The 18,771-nt window shown below is 38.1% G+C and overlaps 1 protein-coding gene across 1 annotated transcript in view; it reads right to left on the bottom strand.

Annotated features, from left to right (window-relative positions):
• The window catches only part of gabrd (gamma-aminobutyric acid type A receptor subunit delta), a 29,298-nt gene extending 17,403 nt beyond the window's left edge, over positions 1 to 11,895 (bottom strand). Inside the window, exon 1 of the mRNA XM_053504959.1 lies at positions 11,633 to 11,895. Within this exon, the coding sequence (XP_053360934.1) occupies positions 11,633 to 11,697 (65 nt within the window). The 5' untranslated portion in view covers positions 11,698 to 11,895. The remainder of the gene's footprint in view (positions 1 to 11,632) is intronic.
• Positions 11,896 to 18,771: the final 6,876 nt, after the last annotated feature.

The following is an 18,771-nucleotide window of genomic DNA, read 5'->3' as shown; positions in this document are numbered from 1 at the left end:
TCTGTGCAAGTCCTCTTCGAATTGTAAGATTGCATCATGCACAGTTTGACTGACTGCTTCGTGACTGCCGTTCGGAGCCAATCTTCATATTTCGTTCTGTCTGTATCTCTCTGTGATTCTGATTGTGGGTTTGTGTTTTAGTTGTGACTACTCCTTCTTCCAGCAACTCTCTCTCTCTCTCTCTACTCTATACTTGTTTTTGGCTTCTGCTGAATTAAAGCATATGCCAACTGAATAAACGTAAAATGAATACAACTGTGTTTACTCAAATCATTTAAGTATCTGAGCAATAAGCTCAAAACTATAATATTAAATTCATACAATACTGTACTGAACAAAACACTGAAAAATAGACTGTATTCTAAATAACGTCATACTATGATATCATTATTGCCTAACACTGCAAATATAATTAAGTAAATATAAAGACTATAATGGCAATAAGGGGAACATTTAACATAATTTTATAGGTGCAATGCACTGAGTCTTGGGTCACCTACATTTTGCTCCATATTAGTACACCTGGAAGACATTTATGTTTTAAGGTTAAACAGGCTAAAAGATTTTGTTTAAGGAGCTGCTTTGGTTATCAATACTACCGCGTGCTTTACACAAAACAGCTTAAACGTCTTCTAATTTATATTAGCTGGAGATCTTCAAAGTGGAACACATCCCCAAAGAAAAAGCAGCAAGGTCACTTTGAAAAGACTAGGCACCACTGTTATATGACGTCATTAATTACTTACTTAATTAATTCATCTTCTATACTGCCTATCCTACAAGGTCACAGGAAGCCAGGAGCATATCCCAGGAAACTTTGGGCGCAAGGTGGGGTACAAACTGGACAGGGTGCCAATTCATTATAGGACACACACGCACACAGACACACTAACACACACACAAACATATGCACACACACTAAGGGCCACCAGTTAGCCTGTTAGGTCTGCATGTCTTGGACTGTCGGAAGAAAATGGAGTACCAGGAAGAAACCCACCAAGCACGGGGAGAACACGCAAACCCACACACGTAGACCCAAGGCGGTAATCAAACCCCTAATCCTGGAGGTACGAGGCCACCAGCCAAAAAAACAGCATTCTTAGTCTTATCTTATTCAGGGTCTCTGTCTATCAGGACATGCCTCATTTTCATCTAGAGGGTGCTGACCGAGGGGTCCTCCTTCTTAAGTCCCTAAAGTAGCTCACATGACTCTTGTTTCCACATTACAGCACTTCAGTTGACTTATGTCTTTTTTTTCCAAAATTTAGTCCTGTCCAATTTCTCCCTGTCACTAGGGGGCTCCCATAGTGTATTAAGGCTACTACTACCATTCAGCCGGGAGGGCCAAAGACTATCACGTGTTCCCTCCGAACCACATGACGCCAACCGACCGCATCTTTTCGAGCTGCTGGCACACACCATTGGGGGCGACGTAACACACTCAAAGGAAATCGCTATCCGCTTCTTCCGTTTGCGCGAGCTCACAGACGCCCCTGATTGGCTGTAGAGCCGTGATTAATGTGGGAGCACTACAGTAAGTACCTCTCATCCCTCCCCTCTGAGAGAGCTCGGCCAATCAGCTCTCTCTAGACCTCCAGCTGCAAACTCTGCGCCACTCGGCGGCTTCAGTTGACTATGTCTTGACATCATGTCCATGAAAACCAAAAACAAGACTGGACCTACTCTTAAGGATGTCCGATATTTAGTTTAAACTATTTTGACTCTATGGTCATGCAGTATCAAAAACAAATATTAAAACTTTCTTGCATGATCATCAAACTTTACACAATAGACTGTGTATGGAGTTGCTCCACTATTATGGTATCACACACTCTGGTCTCCAAACCCCCATACACACCCACCTTTGATTATAAACCAGCCTTTCAGTTTTTCAGTCCAATGCCCCCCAATATCCACGCAGTATTAAAAAACACACACAATTCTAACTTTCTCTGGCCAAACTTCGTCCCCCTGCAGACTTCCACTTCAAAAGTCTTTAACTGCTTCCAATAACTTCAGTCACACCGCATGGAACAATCAACATTGGATTAAGGAGTCCCTTAAATTGCTCCTTTATCACTCATTAATATCCCTAGTAAAGGTCAGCACTTCCACTCACACTTGCTTAGCAGGGCTTGTTCATTATCTCCCCTCCGGAGGTCCAGAATGCTTTTGCAACCACATACCAGGGGCCACCAGAAATATTAAACCGACAACATACTGTATTTGGAGCGACTTTGTTCATGACATTTTGATCTGATCTAGATGCTCTGCTACCAAGTAAACTTATTATCAGTGTTGTGTTTAAGAAAGTATTTATTATTCACAATCTGAGGTATAATTGAAGTATAATAACATTTTATACACACATGGGTTCAGACCAGGCTTCTCCCAATCACACCCTTCTGGGTATCTGTATTATCCTAAAAACTGAGCAGGGTATTCCCCCAGAATCACTATGGAGTGATAGCAGGTACCCTCATAAACCCTCATCACCAAAAAGGCTGACTACTCGGAAGTGTTATTTGGTGCATATGCAGAAAGTGAGAGTTGATGGAGATTCATTGAGACATCCTGCTGGTCCACTGGGGAAAACTCCTACTGTGAGGCCTTCAGCCTGGGACTGGTGATTATAGCAACACCAGCCTGAGGCCTCTCTCCTATGGGAGAGAGATCACATTCAGTGAAGACAGTGTCATGACAAAGTATTAGCCCCCTCCTGATTTTCTCTATTTTTGCACATTTGTCACAGTTAGACAAGAAGAACATGAAAAACACAAAACAGTTTTTAAATGATTATTGCATTTATTAAAGAAAAAGGTTATGCAACACATGCATATTACACTTGTGAAAAAAGTAACTACCCACCTAAGGAAAAAAAAAAAAGTTTTTTCCAGTTATTTCAGCAACAGAAGCCACAGATTTTCAATAACTGGAGCTTCGTCTTTCACATTGTTGTGTAGAATTCTTGGCTCAGTTGTTTTTGCAGAATTGTTCAGGAACACTGGAATGCTCTCAACCGCCAATCTGAGATCCTGTCATAGCATCTCAAAGTCAGAACGTCTTCTAGGCCACTCAAAAATCTTCTTTTAGTTCCTTTTGAGTCATTCAGAGGTAAAGTCATTATTGTGCGTCAGATTATTGTCTTGGTTCTCCTTTAGGAGTCAAGTATGTTTCAGGCAATGAATCACCAAGGCACCTCTACATCATCACATTACTCCACCATGTTGGAACATTCATACTGTATGATGTTCTTATTGGGGAATGCTGTGCTGGGTTTGTATAAACTGTAAGAGGACCTGTGTCTTCCCAAGTGTCCGACTCATTAGCAGTTTACTCTTTAGAGTATTGACACTTCAGTAGAAAAAAACATTTTCTCAAGATATTTGGGGGGTCATTAAGTGTTTTTTGGCAAAGGTAAGATATTAGCAGGGAATTTTGCACTGCAGTTCACCCAGGGATACCATTTTTTTTATTTTTTTTATTTTTTGCCCAGTCTCTGAATCACTGGTGTCCTCTGGGAGAAATTCTAGTAGGCTGGCCACTTTTGTGAAGATTTATCATTGTTCCAAGTTTTTTTTTTTTTTTTTTTTTCCATTTGCAAATAAAGGCTCTAACTACGGTTAACTGCAGTCCCAATGCCTTAGAACTGTCTTTCTACTGTATATATTTTAATTACTTTTATTCTGATCCCACCTAGAATTTGGTTTAATTTGAATTTGCTGGAAAGTTTATATTTACAGTATGTGATGCAGATTCAACAGTGATGGCAGTTAGCAAGATTATACTGTAGCGTGTCCAGTCTAATAAAATCCAAAAGTTAATAAATCTCCGTTAATTGTTTGATTGAAGAAGGGATAATATAATACTGGATAACCCTTTTTTCTCACATAACAACTCAGACTTTTCCCTTGCTAGCAAGGTGACATTCAGCATGGCAAACTGCCATTACAAGGGTCTGTAAATCATTTGCCTGGTGCCCAAATGGTGTTGCCCCTGTACCTCACCCTCTATTTTGTAGGTGGTGAATGCACAGCTCTACATACAGTAATGTAGGCATTTTATGCCTGACTGGATTATGTGCGTGCTGTGTGCTTATGGACCACCAGGCCTGACTCCAGAAGGGGGTCCTGGTAACTCTAATCTATGTGTGTTAAACCTTTTGTCTTTGGAACTTTGGGGTATTTTAGATCACTCTTTGTCTAACCACTTACCTAATATCTGTTCAGGAACAGATGCCCTAATGAGAGCATTAAGCTGCGCATACTACGGATGGGACTACTTGATACGATACAGTAGCATCATGATATCTAGATGCTAATTCAATTTGTGTTAAAATTCTGTAAGTACTGTATCATAATATTACAGTATATTTTGCTGCAATTCTAAACAAACCTTACAAATACTTCACTCTTTCCACACAGGATGCTGTGCCGTGTGGACAGTTTAGAGCACACTTTTTTGGGGCCACACACACACACACACACACTAACAGAATCACTGCTCTGTCGCTAAACTTCTTTAACATGGGATCTCTCTAATGACAGTTGCTTCTGCCTCCTTTTAAGGATTTCGAGGAAATGTGACTTTACATTGTCATTAAACGGATTCATCTCCCACACTGCTATAGCCTTTTTAACCTTTTTCTTCATGAGGGCTGTTGTTGCAGTACAGTTACTAAAGAACAGTCACTACACTTTGACACATGGTCACAATATTATAATAAATAGTACATGCACATACGGATGTTGACTTTATGAATGATGCACGTGCACTGAGCATGGGAGAATATCACCCACAATCCCACAGCGCAAGAGAGAAAAGAACCATTGGCTCAGTTGTGATCATGTGATGCTCATCAGCACATACCAGTATATATCAAGACCTCGCTCATTTATCAAGTTAGTTAAAAAATAAATTATTGAGCTCGTCTTGCAAAATCCAAGGTTTCACTGTACTAGAAAATACTGTACATATGAAATAGCAACAAACAAAAACAAATATAGTACAGTCTGTCTCTGTTATTGTAATTGAATTTTGCCTTGAATTTGCTGATATAGTTATAGTTGAAACAAGTTCATTAAAATGCCCTGCTATTAAAACATGTTCAGTAACAGTGATACATGCTAAAGTTATGAGTCATATGTATATTTTGTGGAAAATACACAATATTATGGAAGTAGTTTAGGAACAATAGGCTTAACAGGTCAGAAGTGATTATATATTTTTATTTCATTTAAATGCAATAAAACCTAAACTTGATGACTGCTGGCATATTTACAATTACTTTAATACCAAAAGACGCTATAATAATATTTACTGTACCTACAATTATACGATCAATTAAACCTAATATGATGAATTGTAATAAGAAATTTGAGGAAGATGTTTTGGAAGGAAATTTGAAAGGTTTTAAAACACAATGCCATCCATTTGATTGGCCATGGGAGTATTGCTAAACGTCCTGATCCACAGCTCAATTACCTCATTTACTTGAAACTGTTAAGATGTAATTTCCCTACTATCTCCACGCCTCTTGCTCTTTTATTTCTCTTCATTAATGCAGCCTTCCTCAAGGCTTTAACTGTCCCTTAATAACCTGCATGGTGCAGTGAGGAAGTTCAAAACAACAGAATAGAGAAGCAAATGTGCCATTACACTGTATGCTCAACACCTAAACTGAAAATTGTAATCAATTTCAAGTAAATTTTTTAGATACCAAGAGAAAAACCATAAAGATGAACACAGTAGGATTAGACCACATAGGGTAATGCATTGCCGTTTTAAAGGTTTTGTGATAAGAGATTGGATAAATTTGTGAGCCATTAACTCACCAATGCATTGAGATGAATTCTGTCACACTCTTAGTTCACCAAAGTTAAAAAAACAACAACAAAAAAAACATTATTTGTGTCCTTACATAAGGAATAAAAAATGACAGGGTACTACTGTTATACATCACCACCATATAAAGGAGAAGAATCAACAGTGTGGTGGTGTGATGAGTCAGAGGGAGTTGAGTATTTCCATGCAACATAGAGCATATTTTTATTGTACCACAGTAATTAATTTGCTAACATTAAAATTATGCATCTACTATACTGCTTATCCTGTGTACTGGGTCACGGGGAGGAGCCTATTCCAGGAACTTTAGTGCACAAGGCGGGATACAACCTGAAAAATGTGCCAATCCATCGCACATTTGGGAACACAGATCTGCGTGTCCTTGGTGTGTGGGAGGAAACCCATTAAGCATGGGAAGTACATGTAAACTCCATGCACAGAATCCCAAAGCTGGAATCGAACCCCTGATTCTGGAGGTGCGAGGCCGCAGTGCTAAGCACTAAGTCACCGTTAATACACCTATAAGTTTAAAATTAAAAAGCGTTAATGATCTTTATACTGCATCTAAACTGGTAGAAATGCTAAATTTATTATCTTGCACTTTATGAACTTGCTTACTTACCTGCTGCTGACGCACCTTTTATCATTTCATACTCCCTGTCTCTAATCAGTCACCTGTTGTCATATTTCTTTTTTTTGATTGTTTTACACTTTTATATCTTAGTGCTTTCATAGTTTACACTTTAATGTTCTAATAATCATGTTCCCATACAATTTAATTTTATACTTCAATTGTATTTTATTTTCATAACTTAATTTCCATATTTTTTGCAAATTCTACTATATTGTGTCAGCGTACATTACTCTTTTGTAGTATAATTGTACGTTTCTGAGTCATTTTCTATTTCAGGTCACGGAGAGTCACAGAAGAATTTCACTGCAGGTCATAATGTGCATGGTTGTGTATGTGACAAATAATAATAATGATAACCTCCTAAACACTGAGACCCTATTAACAATTCTATTAAAATATATTGATTAGATTTTCTCCAAACAACCCCAAACAATTGTATGCCTCTTTCACGAAACAGATAGTGGTTATAAAGTATTACATTATGCAGTCCTGACTCGGCTAATCTTTCACACGTACAGTAAATATTCCCATCGTCTACTGTTGTGCAACTGCCTTAAAATGTTAGACTCGTCTTCAGGAATTTTACCACGAAACATAAAGATCCTATACCCTTTTAAAATCTGTGTAAAGAATTGAAATCTTATTTCTTGCCGGCGGCACCCCCGGCATCGCTGCAACGCTTCAACCATGACTGTTAAACAGAGCATAAATTATCATGCAACAGTAAAAAGAGCGAGAGCTGACTGCAGGTGATGATGCATAAACTAAAATGATACGGCCCATCGGTTGTATTACCAATATAATGACAGTGTGATGAATAGGGTACCAGTAACCATTAACATAAAATGGATTTTGGAGGGAAAAATTCATAAAAAGGTCCATGACCAACACTAATAAGAGAGAGGTACAGAGGCCATAATGGTTATACTGGTCATAGTTGGTGACAAATGATCTTAAAATGACACTTTTCTAGAATAGGCATATATCAATTAATAAATGCATAATGCTTAATGAATGAGGAAAAAATAAAGCATCCATCTATTAATACTTATTAGCTATTAAAAATTGTAATGTTTAAGTATTAATTGTTTTTTTATATTAATATTTTATACAAATACTGAACAACCTGTTTAAATATTTAAAAGTGAAGTGTGTACATCAGTTCCGCGAAATAATTGAATAGTTAAAGTATGACCATTTTTGAATTAATTAATCAAGAACTGCACACTTACTGGTTTTGTTTTTTGCCACACATGATTAAATTTGGAATTTACAAGTAAAGTAATTTTCTGTCTGGGATAACATCCTGAAAGATTTTATAACATTGCAACAAAGTCGTCCAATCACATATTCACCTTTCTTTAATGTACACAACATTTAAACCAACAATCAGCATCATAATTATAGCCTGGATGATCTTACCCAAAATTCATAGCATAGGGAAATGAGGTAATGGTTAGCTGGTTACTGTAGATTGCATATATGTAGTGTATAATTGAACAGAACATATGATAATGTCTTAAATCTTTTTGCATTGTTTTTGCCGATTGCCCCACAAGCATTGTACATTATTAGACTTATTTTTTTTAATATCTATTAAGCCAACAATTTGATTGTCTTTCTTTTTCTTAAATCTTAACAACCCGAATCTGATCAACATTGCAGGGTAACACTTAAGCAGAGGAGAGAGCAGCCCTCTGAGGATTAATTTCCATAAATCATCATGCGATTTTATGTAAATATGAACTTACATAAACTCCTGTAGCAATGAATTATGAAAGAGGTTTGTGAGCACGTGTGAACGCAATGTATAAGTGTATATAGTAAGTACATGAAAAACTTTCCACAGGAAACATTTTGCAGGTTGCAATGCATGTAAAGCATCGAGGGACCTTCAGCTTTGCTTCAAGTGCAGAGGGTTAAATAAAAAAACTGTTAGCTGTAGCTCACAGAAGGTAACCAGCTAACACCAGCTGCTTTCACACTCCCCTGGCATGTACTGGTACTGTGCGGCACAATAAGAAGGTGAGGGGGAGGAAAAATAAAAAATATATTTAAAAATAAAAAATTATAAAAATAAACCCTACACACTCGCCAAAAATAAATCCCTCACTCCTGAGAATGGGGATACAGAAACCCAAAGTGTGAGGGGAAAAAAATGTGTTCATTGAGTGAATCATTGGAAAAACAGCGTGACTGCCATAATGAGTCAATAAAGATGCAGTGTATGGAATGCGAGTGAAAGACACAGGTTCACACTGTTTCACAAGTTCACATAACCCACTATAACAAATATGTTAAAGAACATTGCTTTCATTTACATTCAAGAGAATATAAAACAATGTTTTCATCCCCTTAAACCATGAACGTTTATAAACCCATATTTGCATACCTATTACACCAAAATCAATAATAAATAAATAATAATTACTACATGAAAAGAGTGATAATGGAATCATTATTAATCATAAGTAATTATTGATTGATTACTGCATTTGTACTTGGCAAGGTACAATAATAGAGTACATGTGCTACACTCTTCCTTTCTTTTCCCTTCTGTTACCAAATGTTCTACCAAAGTGTCACTGACAAGTTGACCAACACTCATTGCCCTTGAGAAAGTGAGAGGCCTGCAAACAATACTGTATGGTCGAAATGTTTTCTACCTTTCACGGATGACTCTGCGTAAAAGATTGTTTTCTACGAAATTGTGCTTTCCACTATAAACCGAGTCTAAAATGTGCTCCAGATAGCAGATGACTACCAACAGTGGCCCAACTGGAGGCAGTCATATTTATGGTTTTCGCGACCTTTAAAATCTCGGCTATAAGTGGAACAAACCCAATCAGTTATATGTCTAAGGATCAAGAGCAACATTCTAGTTCGAAACGAATGGTCTGTTCAACACCTGCAACATAGTAACATGAATCAGTTTGAACAAGCAAGTATGATGTCATTGGGTTTTGTGTCTTTTAATACAAAAATGAAGTAATGCTAGTTGGCTGGAGATATTTGGATGAGTTCGTTGCTGTTTTGCTGTATCCCTGTGTCTCAAGATGAAGGTAAAGACGAACACTAAGACATAATTTATTTGCTATTTGAAAAACAAACAAAAAAACGGTTATCTTTTTGAATATATACCTTTTTTTTTTTTTTACACTTTCCGAAAACTGTTGTGTAGTGCGTGGGGAACTGTTAAAGTTTTTTTGTAGATCTACAGTATACAAAGGGAACCATACTAAAAAAAGCTTTAAAAAAACTCTTTCTAGTCATCATTTCTAGTCATGGAGGAACACATACTGTAAACAACCATTTTTTCTAATAGGGTATAATGTACACTTGCACAGACTACATCTAACGTGTACTAACCAGTTGTGCAATCTGGTATTTTCAACACAATATTTTTTACTTCATTTTTCCAGTCTGTTCTTTATTACCAATCTTTTCCTAGCGATATCGCTCACTCACTCACTCACTCATCATCTATACCTTTTTATTCTGTATACAGGGTCGCAGGGGGGCCTGGAGCTTATCCCAGGAGACTTAGGGCACAATCCATCGCAGCGCACACACTCACACACACACACACACACACACACACACACACACACACTACATTCAATTTGGGAACACCAATTAGGCTAATCTGCATGTCTTTCTGAGTGTGGAAGGAAACCGAAGTACCCGGAGGAAACCCATTAAGCACAGGGGGAACATGCAGATCCCATGCAAACAGAGGCAGGAATCAAACCTGGTCCCTGAAGGAGTGACGCGACAGTGCTTACCACTAAGCCACCGTTCCACCATTCTTTTGATATCTATTTATTTATTGTCAGTAACAACTTACTTCCAAGTCTGGGTTTGCATTTGACATGAACCTCTCCCATAATCACAGACTGTCACCACACACACACATTAGTTTTTTTCACACTTATTCACGTACAATTTACTGTAACTAATCAATCTACTGGTATATTTTCAGAGTGATGTAGAAAACTGAAGATCCCCTAGGAAACCTATGAAAAAACAGTTTTTTTCATGTAGACAAGCTAGAACAGTGAAGCTGTAAAACATCAGCAGTTGTCAGTGATGTTACAGATACCCTTGCTTTGAGTTATAATTATTCAATAATTTGTCATGTGTACCTTACTGCATAGTGAAATGATTTTTTTTCTGGTTAGGAAGCAGGGGTCAGAGTGCAGGGTCAGCCAGGATACAGCGCCCCTGGAACAGATGGGGTAAAGGGCTGGCTCAAGAGTGGCAACTTGGCAATGCTGGAGCTTGAACCCCTGACATTCCGATCAGTAATGCAGTAACCCAACCGATTACATATACAGAGTCAGCTAAAAAATGCATACACACTTTAGAAAAAAGAAAAATAGTATGAAGTTCCTTAATATATAACATATAGCAATACATTTAGTATTAAAATGTTTTTTAAATACATTTTTCTTTTCCTGAAGTGTGTATACATTTTATATAATATTATAATTTTTTTTTTTCGTAAAACTTGCAATTAGCATTAAAAACAAATAAAGGGTAAATAAAAAAATGTCCTTAAGTTCTCAGGTGGCACTGGTATAAATTATTCTTCTTTTCTTGAGCAATCAAAGGATAGTTAGTACTGCAATCTCTCTCTCTCTCTCTCTCTCTCTCTCTCTTATCTGTTCTCTTCTCTTATCTAGGTTGCCGTCCTGTTTATCTACTTTTATTTTTTTTTCTTCCCCTTTACGCACAACTCTGTGGAGAGCTTTACATAAGATCATAAAGGATGTTGTCAGCTCAGATATCAGATAACAACATCAAAGTGCGCTTTTCATCATCCTAGGGTTCGAGAGCGCGCATCAATCAGCAAAACAAGAGAGTGATGTGTAAAAGAAAACGACATAAATAAATGAATGGGAAGAAATGTACAAGTGCAAACGCGTGCCTAAGTGTGTGTGCGGTGAGTTTAACGGATGAGTGTGTAAGAGAGGAGAAGAGATAGAGTGCCGGTGCTGCAGCGCGTGCGGGTGCGGGTGCGAGTGCGCGCGCGCGCACAAAAGGGGGTTTTAAAAAGAAAAAAAAAGGCGGGGAACCCATGCAGCTGGTTATTCCATAACGTTCCTGTTGTACAGAGCGAGTGTAGAAAGACATCATCAGCACAACTCTTACCTGGCCAGTTCGTTCCCCACGAGGATCAGAGAGAAAAGCGTCGACAGAGCGAATGTCACTTCCATTTTGCAGGAGTGCGCTGAAGTGTCCCCGATCGAACCAGAGTTTGGGTTTAAGATCCTATGTTGTGTTATGTTCGGGCTGATCCATGTTGCGGTCAGAGAGCCGTCCCTGTGTCCCTGTGTCCCTGCGTCCTGTACTGTCCCAAGTGCTGAAGCGCTCCAAGCGCAACGGAAACTCTCCCTGTCTTTCTGTGTGTGTGTGTGTGTGTGTGTGTGTGTCTCTCTCTCTCTCTCTTAGATCAGCAGTAATCCCATCCCATCTGAGCCGGTGAACAACGTCAGATTGGATGGAGCGCGCGGAGAACCCGGGTTCTTATGTAACGCGCAGTTTCCTGCTGAACTCGAAGAGTCATGCGCTCGGTCCCTCAGAACAGAACAGAACAGAACAGGGCTCTCTTTCTACTCCATCAGTCTTATCACCCGTGTCACAACAGATGTCCCTAGGAATAAAATCTGTTTCCATAGAGACACTTTTTTTATATAACATTTATGATTTTTTTTTTTTTTTTTTTTTTGCCGTTTTGATTGGAACCAAAATAAAACAAACAACAATGTCAATCATCATCATCATCATCATCATCATTTTTATAACCATGTTGGTAATTTGATTCCCTTGTTCTTTGTGGCACTAATAAAACCACCATAAACCTATTTATATTTGTTCTTCTTGGGCTTCTTTAATTTCAAACATTTTTCTCCTTTTTGAAGTATACACTTTAAGACAAGGGAAACCCCTCCACCCCAACACACATATACACACACAAACACACACTATCCCACTCACTCACTTATAGTCCATACCGCGTCCATACCTGTATTCAGGGTCGCGGGAACCTGGAGCCTATCCCAGGAGACTTAGGGCACGAGGGCACTTAGGGTGCCAATCCATTGCAGGGCACACACATACAGTACACTCACTCACATATGGGAAATTTGGGAACGCCAATTTGGCAAATCTGCAAGTCTTTGGACTGTGAGAGAAAACCAGAGTACCCAGAGGAAACCCAAGGGCACAGGGAGAACATGCAAACTCCATGCACAGAGAGAGGAGAATCAAGCCTGGCCAGGAATCGAACCCGGACCCTGAAGGACACACGGACACACACACACACACAACATTCTACAGGTTATCATTCCAAACATTGGATTATTATTTTAAAAGTTAAAAATGTTTTAATACTATCAAACTCATAATGATTCCAGGAAAGTGTTAATTTGTGCCACTCATTCAATCTCTATACTACTTCTGTTAGTTCTGGGTTGTGGGAAGCCTGGAGCCTATCCCAGCTCAGAGCACTAGGCAGGGTAAACCCTGGACAGGTTGCCACAAGCACACACACATTCATACACTACGGGCAATTTAGAAATGCCACTTTGAGTATGCTTGTCTCTTTGGACTGTGGGAAGAAACCGGAGTACTTGGAGGAAACCCACCAATCACAGGGAGAATATGCAAACTCCATGCGCACAGATCTGCATGGAGTTGCAGATCCCACACTAGTGGGAACTGAACCCCTGAGGGTTGTGAGAGGTGTTAGGCTACTGCTAACCATTACACCATCATGCTGCTGTGATGCAAGCCAAAGTTTAAAAAATAAATATAAATCTTAATAAAACACTTTATCAAAGTGGTAACATCCTGGGAACATTGAGGGTGAAGGGGGATTATCCTGGAAACATTGAGGAGTAATGTTAGTATGTCCCTGGAACACTAGATCAAGGAGGGTATATTCTTGGAAAACTGGGGGCAAGATGGTTATATCCAGGAAATGCTTGGGGTGAGGTGGGAATATCCCAGGACTATTAGGAGCAACAATACATAATATACTGTACATAATACAGTACATACAAGTTATACATCATAAACAATACAGTATATTATGGATAAAATGTCAGCACACTACAGTACACCATGCACACACAAAGTCACACACTTTACATTAAGGACTGCCAATTAAGTTTCCAACATAATTTTGCGAAGAAATCAGAGACTCAAATGCAAGAGACAAGTGAAATACACAGACCTAGAAACCCTGCACCTGAGTTCGAGATTGAACCAGACACCCTGGAGCAACAACGTTACCTTCCACACCACTGTATCACAAATTTTAACCATTAATGTAAAACCAAATTAAACACATATGCATGTGTTAAATACAATCAGCAGCCGATAAATTGTCACCATGATGTAAAATTCTCACTAGTGTGCACTGTGTCTTGATGTGTGTGCATGCATGTTTGAAATTTTCTGATTTTTTTTCAGTATACTGACTACTGTAGACTCCTGGAGACACAGTCCAATGCAATGCAGTTGCCACAACAACCTAAGGAAAAAAGTCTCTGCAGTCTGTTTTAGCTTCTGTATAGCTGTATAGTTGTATTTCCACAAATGAATATGCAGTAACTAACTGTAGGTCTCAGTTTACAAGTGTAAAGAGAAGGTAAAGGAGGAAGAACATTAAAAAAAAACACATTATTAATTAACAGATAACAGCTTGTTGTTTAGTGTATTTTTCAAGTGGTACATTAACCCCAGCAGTCTTTCTGTAAATCTGCATTTTATGGGTTTATTCCTCACTGTTAGAGAGTTAATATATGTGGCATACAAGTATACATAAGCCCAGGGGTCACTAAACGTGGGAGGGTGTGTGTGTGTGTGTGCGTGTGCGTGTGCGTGTGCGTGGAGGTAAATTGCTGCAAGCATCAAGACAAAATCCAATCTTCTACCAAACATTATTCACAGTCTTGTCTTTATAGAATAGAAACACAGTCCACTCTGCACACTCATTAGTGTGTGCTGCTTGTGATTTAATTTGTTTCCTTCTGCTGAAAAAGTTTTTAATGTATATCAAAGCACTGACATAATGCTGATCTAGGATCTTTGATCAAAGAGTTACATGTGTGTCAGTTGATTCCCTCTACAGATTACTTTGAAAAGATTTTATACATTTTGTTTGATAACTGTGAAATCATCCATCCATCCATCCATTATCTGTACTTATTTAATTGTATATACTTATTTAAATGAAGCATTTATTTATTTATTTATTTATTTATTAGTTAAAATATGATTATTTGCTGTATGTTTGCATGCTGGAAGGCAGCATGGTGGTGCAGTGAGTAGAATTGTTGTCACACGGCTCCAGTGTTCCCAGTTTGATCCCGTTCTATCCAGTATATAATACCACCTCGCACTCAGTATTCAAGAGATATACAGTAAGCACCAGTTCCATTACACCTTGATAAATTGCTTACTGAATGTGAGCATGTGCTGGAGGGTATCTTGCTGCCTTTATTACTCATTTTTTTTTTTATTATTCTCTTTTAGATTATTCTCATTTACCATAAGAATCCTGGTATGTGTGCCTCACTGGTTCTTACTGCATGGGTTTCTGTGTGAAGGTCTTCTTGAAGCATTGTAGCTTCTGTTCAAGCAAATATGTAGGCCAGTGTGGAGCTCCAGGTATTTTTTTTCCACAACGTGCATCATTTTTAGATCTTAGCATAACAAGAATTCTGTATCATATACTGCCAAGCCAAAAAAAGGAGAAGGGCCTGCATCCATAAAAAAGACATTGAAGAAAGTGTCCATAGTGTTATTAGATCCTAGAAGCATAATGCTGAACCATCAACTTCACTGAAGAAAACGTGGTCATTAAAAAATCATGAATTATGTTAAGAAGAGATCTCTTAAGAGTTGCAATGCACAAGAATCTGTACTCATCTGTACTCACAATCTGTACTCATCTGTACTGTAAGATTTATATATATATATATATATATATATATATATATATATATATATATATATATATATATATATATATATATATATATATAATTAATCAAAAGGATAACTTGTCCATTCAGTACATTTAGGTCATCAGTTGACTTTGTTATATATATATATATATATATATATATATATATATATATATATTTTTTTTTTTTTTTTTTTTTTTAGTTTTTATTTTATTTTATCCCATTTTTTTTCATTTTCATTAATTTCAGGCATATTCCACAATTTGTGAAAAACTGTATATAATATAGGAATCATTTTCCTAGACATTAGCCACAACCTTGAGTGCCATAGTCAAAGCTAATGGGGGTTAAACTTATTATTAGAGTGCGCAACTTTTTCGGCCAGGTAGTGGATATAAGGGATCAGTTTACAGGGACATGAAAAAGTATTTTACACACCTAAATGATTCAGACCATCACACAAAACCTTTTTACCACAGTGTACCTACAGTACATTGTAAATTGACATATAAATGCCATAAAATGATTTATATAGATGAACATATTGGTCTTTTTCACCTGCTAACCCCAATACACAGCAACACAGATGTAACAAGTGTAAGGATACCTTTCTACAATCTATTAAACTTTAATAGCTGCAAACTAGTTACCCAGTTTACAGCTACTGTATAGGTACCTAAAATTCATCGCCTACAAAACTCTGGATAAGCAACTATCATGTCTAAATGGTGACAGCAGTTCACCGTAAATGCTTAGCCAACAATTATGGTTTTGTCTATAAGTAAATAATCCAAAGTGCTTATATTTGGTTTAATTGTGGTTCTCACTTTTAAACAGGATTTGTTTTGGAGAAGGGAGAATCATTCCCCATATCACAAAAGAGAGGACAAAGAAAATGAGAAATCTATTTAAATCTGTAAGCTTATCCCTTTCTAAGATAATGTCTGTAATAGCTGTAACTAGTCTCTGGTCTGATTAGTTACATTCAGCTAAAACATTTACATAAATGCATATGATCAGATCAGTTATAGAGAGTGTATACAGTAGTTTATGTACTAACCTTAATCAACTAAAAACTACAATGGTCATCTGTCAGGGTTTTGGTGTTCTGTGGCTGGTTTAGGCTACGTTTACTGTATGTTTACTCTATACATTCCTCTGAAACCGTTCGGCCTGTTTTCTGAGCTTTTTAAGTGCAACCCAAATCCTTTCTCCAAAAGAAATAAATGTCTTTGTTGCATCCTGGATTCCTGATATTGTACTGAAAGCTTAATCACTCAAACAGGCCAGCAAACCATTTATCACGAAACACCCCTTTATATGTTTTAAGAGCTGTAATAAATCATCATGACGGCTGAGGTGGATCATGTCCAGGAAGCAGATTTCGTGAGTCAAAATGAATTGCAATATGACTTTTTGAGTCTAAAATAATAACAGAAATATACCAATCAGCCATGAAATTTAAACCACCAAAGTTTTAGGTTTAACTTTTGCCACCAAAACATTTTGCTTTTGCTTTGACCCCTTGAGGCATGACTGTGGTATCTGGCCCCAAGATAGATCCTGTAAGTTGCAACATGGGTACTAAAGAAATTAGACTTGTTTGTCCAGCACATCCAAAAGATGCTGAAAGATCAACAACCTTGAACTCTTCACCTGCTAAGCCCAATACACAGCAAGCTGTGATGTAATGAGTGTAAGGATACCTTTCTATTATAGCCAGAAATAACTTTTATCCATCAATTTGTGCTAGATTAGATTTCCTGTGGGCTGGTCTTCGCTCCCCACCATTTTACGGGTATGTAATTAATAAGCAATGTTATTCTATTCACATGGCAGTGGTGTTAAGTGGTGTTAGGGCTGATTGTTATAAATGAATTCAGACTTTTTGTCACTGACCGCACAAACATACTCTAAAATGCAGTACAGCTCTGTCCTTAACATGCTGGCAAAACATGACCAGCTTAAGTTTGTGATAAGCTTTTTCCACTTATTTGCCCAGCAATGCAGGGAGGCTCTCAGCTACTGACTAAAATATCTGTGTCACTGCAGTTCTCCTGAGGTTTAAGACGCAGCCTGCGTTTCCCCGTGTATTCCTATCTGCCCTGGTTTCTACATTTCAAGCCTCGAGAGATAACAGTAGGTGTTTCAGCATGAAGAACGCTGTTTTCCGCCCTCAGGACACTACACACCTTTACCATACAGAGTGTCATGTAATAATTCGAGATACAGCACTGCTCATTTAGCTGTGTGCCCTGCCGTGGGCTGTTGCTGGTGTTCAGGATGTACCCAGTTCACCATAAGATATGAAGCTGAATCTGACACGCACACACACACACAGGCGCACACACACACATACACATACACATACACACAGACAAATCAGAAGCATTTGAAGGATTTAACGGACTGGTATTCAGCTTATTCAGCACTTTTTCCTCGGCTATTCTAGAAATTCTGCTGATGAGAAGAAGATCCTTATCAACACTGGCCCTACAGTAAAAGACAGAGGGCATGCAGGTAATTTAAATCTGATAGAGTGAATGAGTTGGCTTGTGATTGTCCTCTTGTACATGTTCTTCTGTTTTTGTGTATTTTAACACAGAACTGAATCTTTACAAGCGATTCCTTTTACAAATGCGAACAATAACACACATGAAGAAAAAGCAAGAACATCCCCAACCACCCACCCAACCTACCAACCAACCAACCAACCACCCACTCACTTACACATTCACTCTCTCTCTCTCACACACACACACACACACACACACAAACCCTGCCATGGTCCATTAAGCATAAATCTGAAACATATCTTATGAGCTAGTGTAAGTCGTGTTTTGCCTCAAGTCATGCAGTGAGGATACTGCCTCTATTTTTGTTCTCAAACAGGGCTGCCCATGAAGATGTTTTTTTTTTTTTACAGAGCTTTTATCCTATTTATTCCTGTTACACATTCATGACAAACAACAAGCTTTACAGTTTTGAATCCGAACCATTAAACTACAATAATCTCTGCCATCCATCCTGTTTAAACCCATTGCTCATCTAAATGTTATGTGGGATGAAGAAACAGATTCGTTTAAACGCTTAAACTGAACCTGACGACTGAATTTCCAAATGGCTCCTCACTCCCTATAGAGGTGACCTACATCCGGTATAAACTAACAGCTTGTGCACTCTATATAGCGCATTGTACAGCCAGCAGGACGCTGTTTGGAATTAGACCGGCAGTTTCAGCGCTCAGCTGGCTCCGGTTTCCATGGTAACGCAAAAGCAAACACTAGGCTCGAGCGCCGTAGAAGTGATAGCTTG

The sequence above is a fragment of the Clarias gariepinus genome, chromosome 9 (assembly GCF_024256425.1).
Source record: "Clarias gariepinus isolate MV-2021 ecotype Netherlands chromosome 9, CGAR_prim_01v2, whole genome shotgun sequence".
Classification (NCBI taxonomy): Eukaryota; Metazoa; Chordata; class Actinopteri; order Siluriformes; family Clariidae; genus Clarias; species Clarias gariepinus.
The sequence above is the reverse complement of the archived record's forward strand: the minus strand, read 5'-3'. Positions and strand labels throughout refer to the sequence as shown.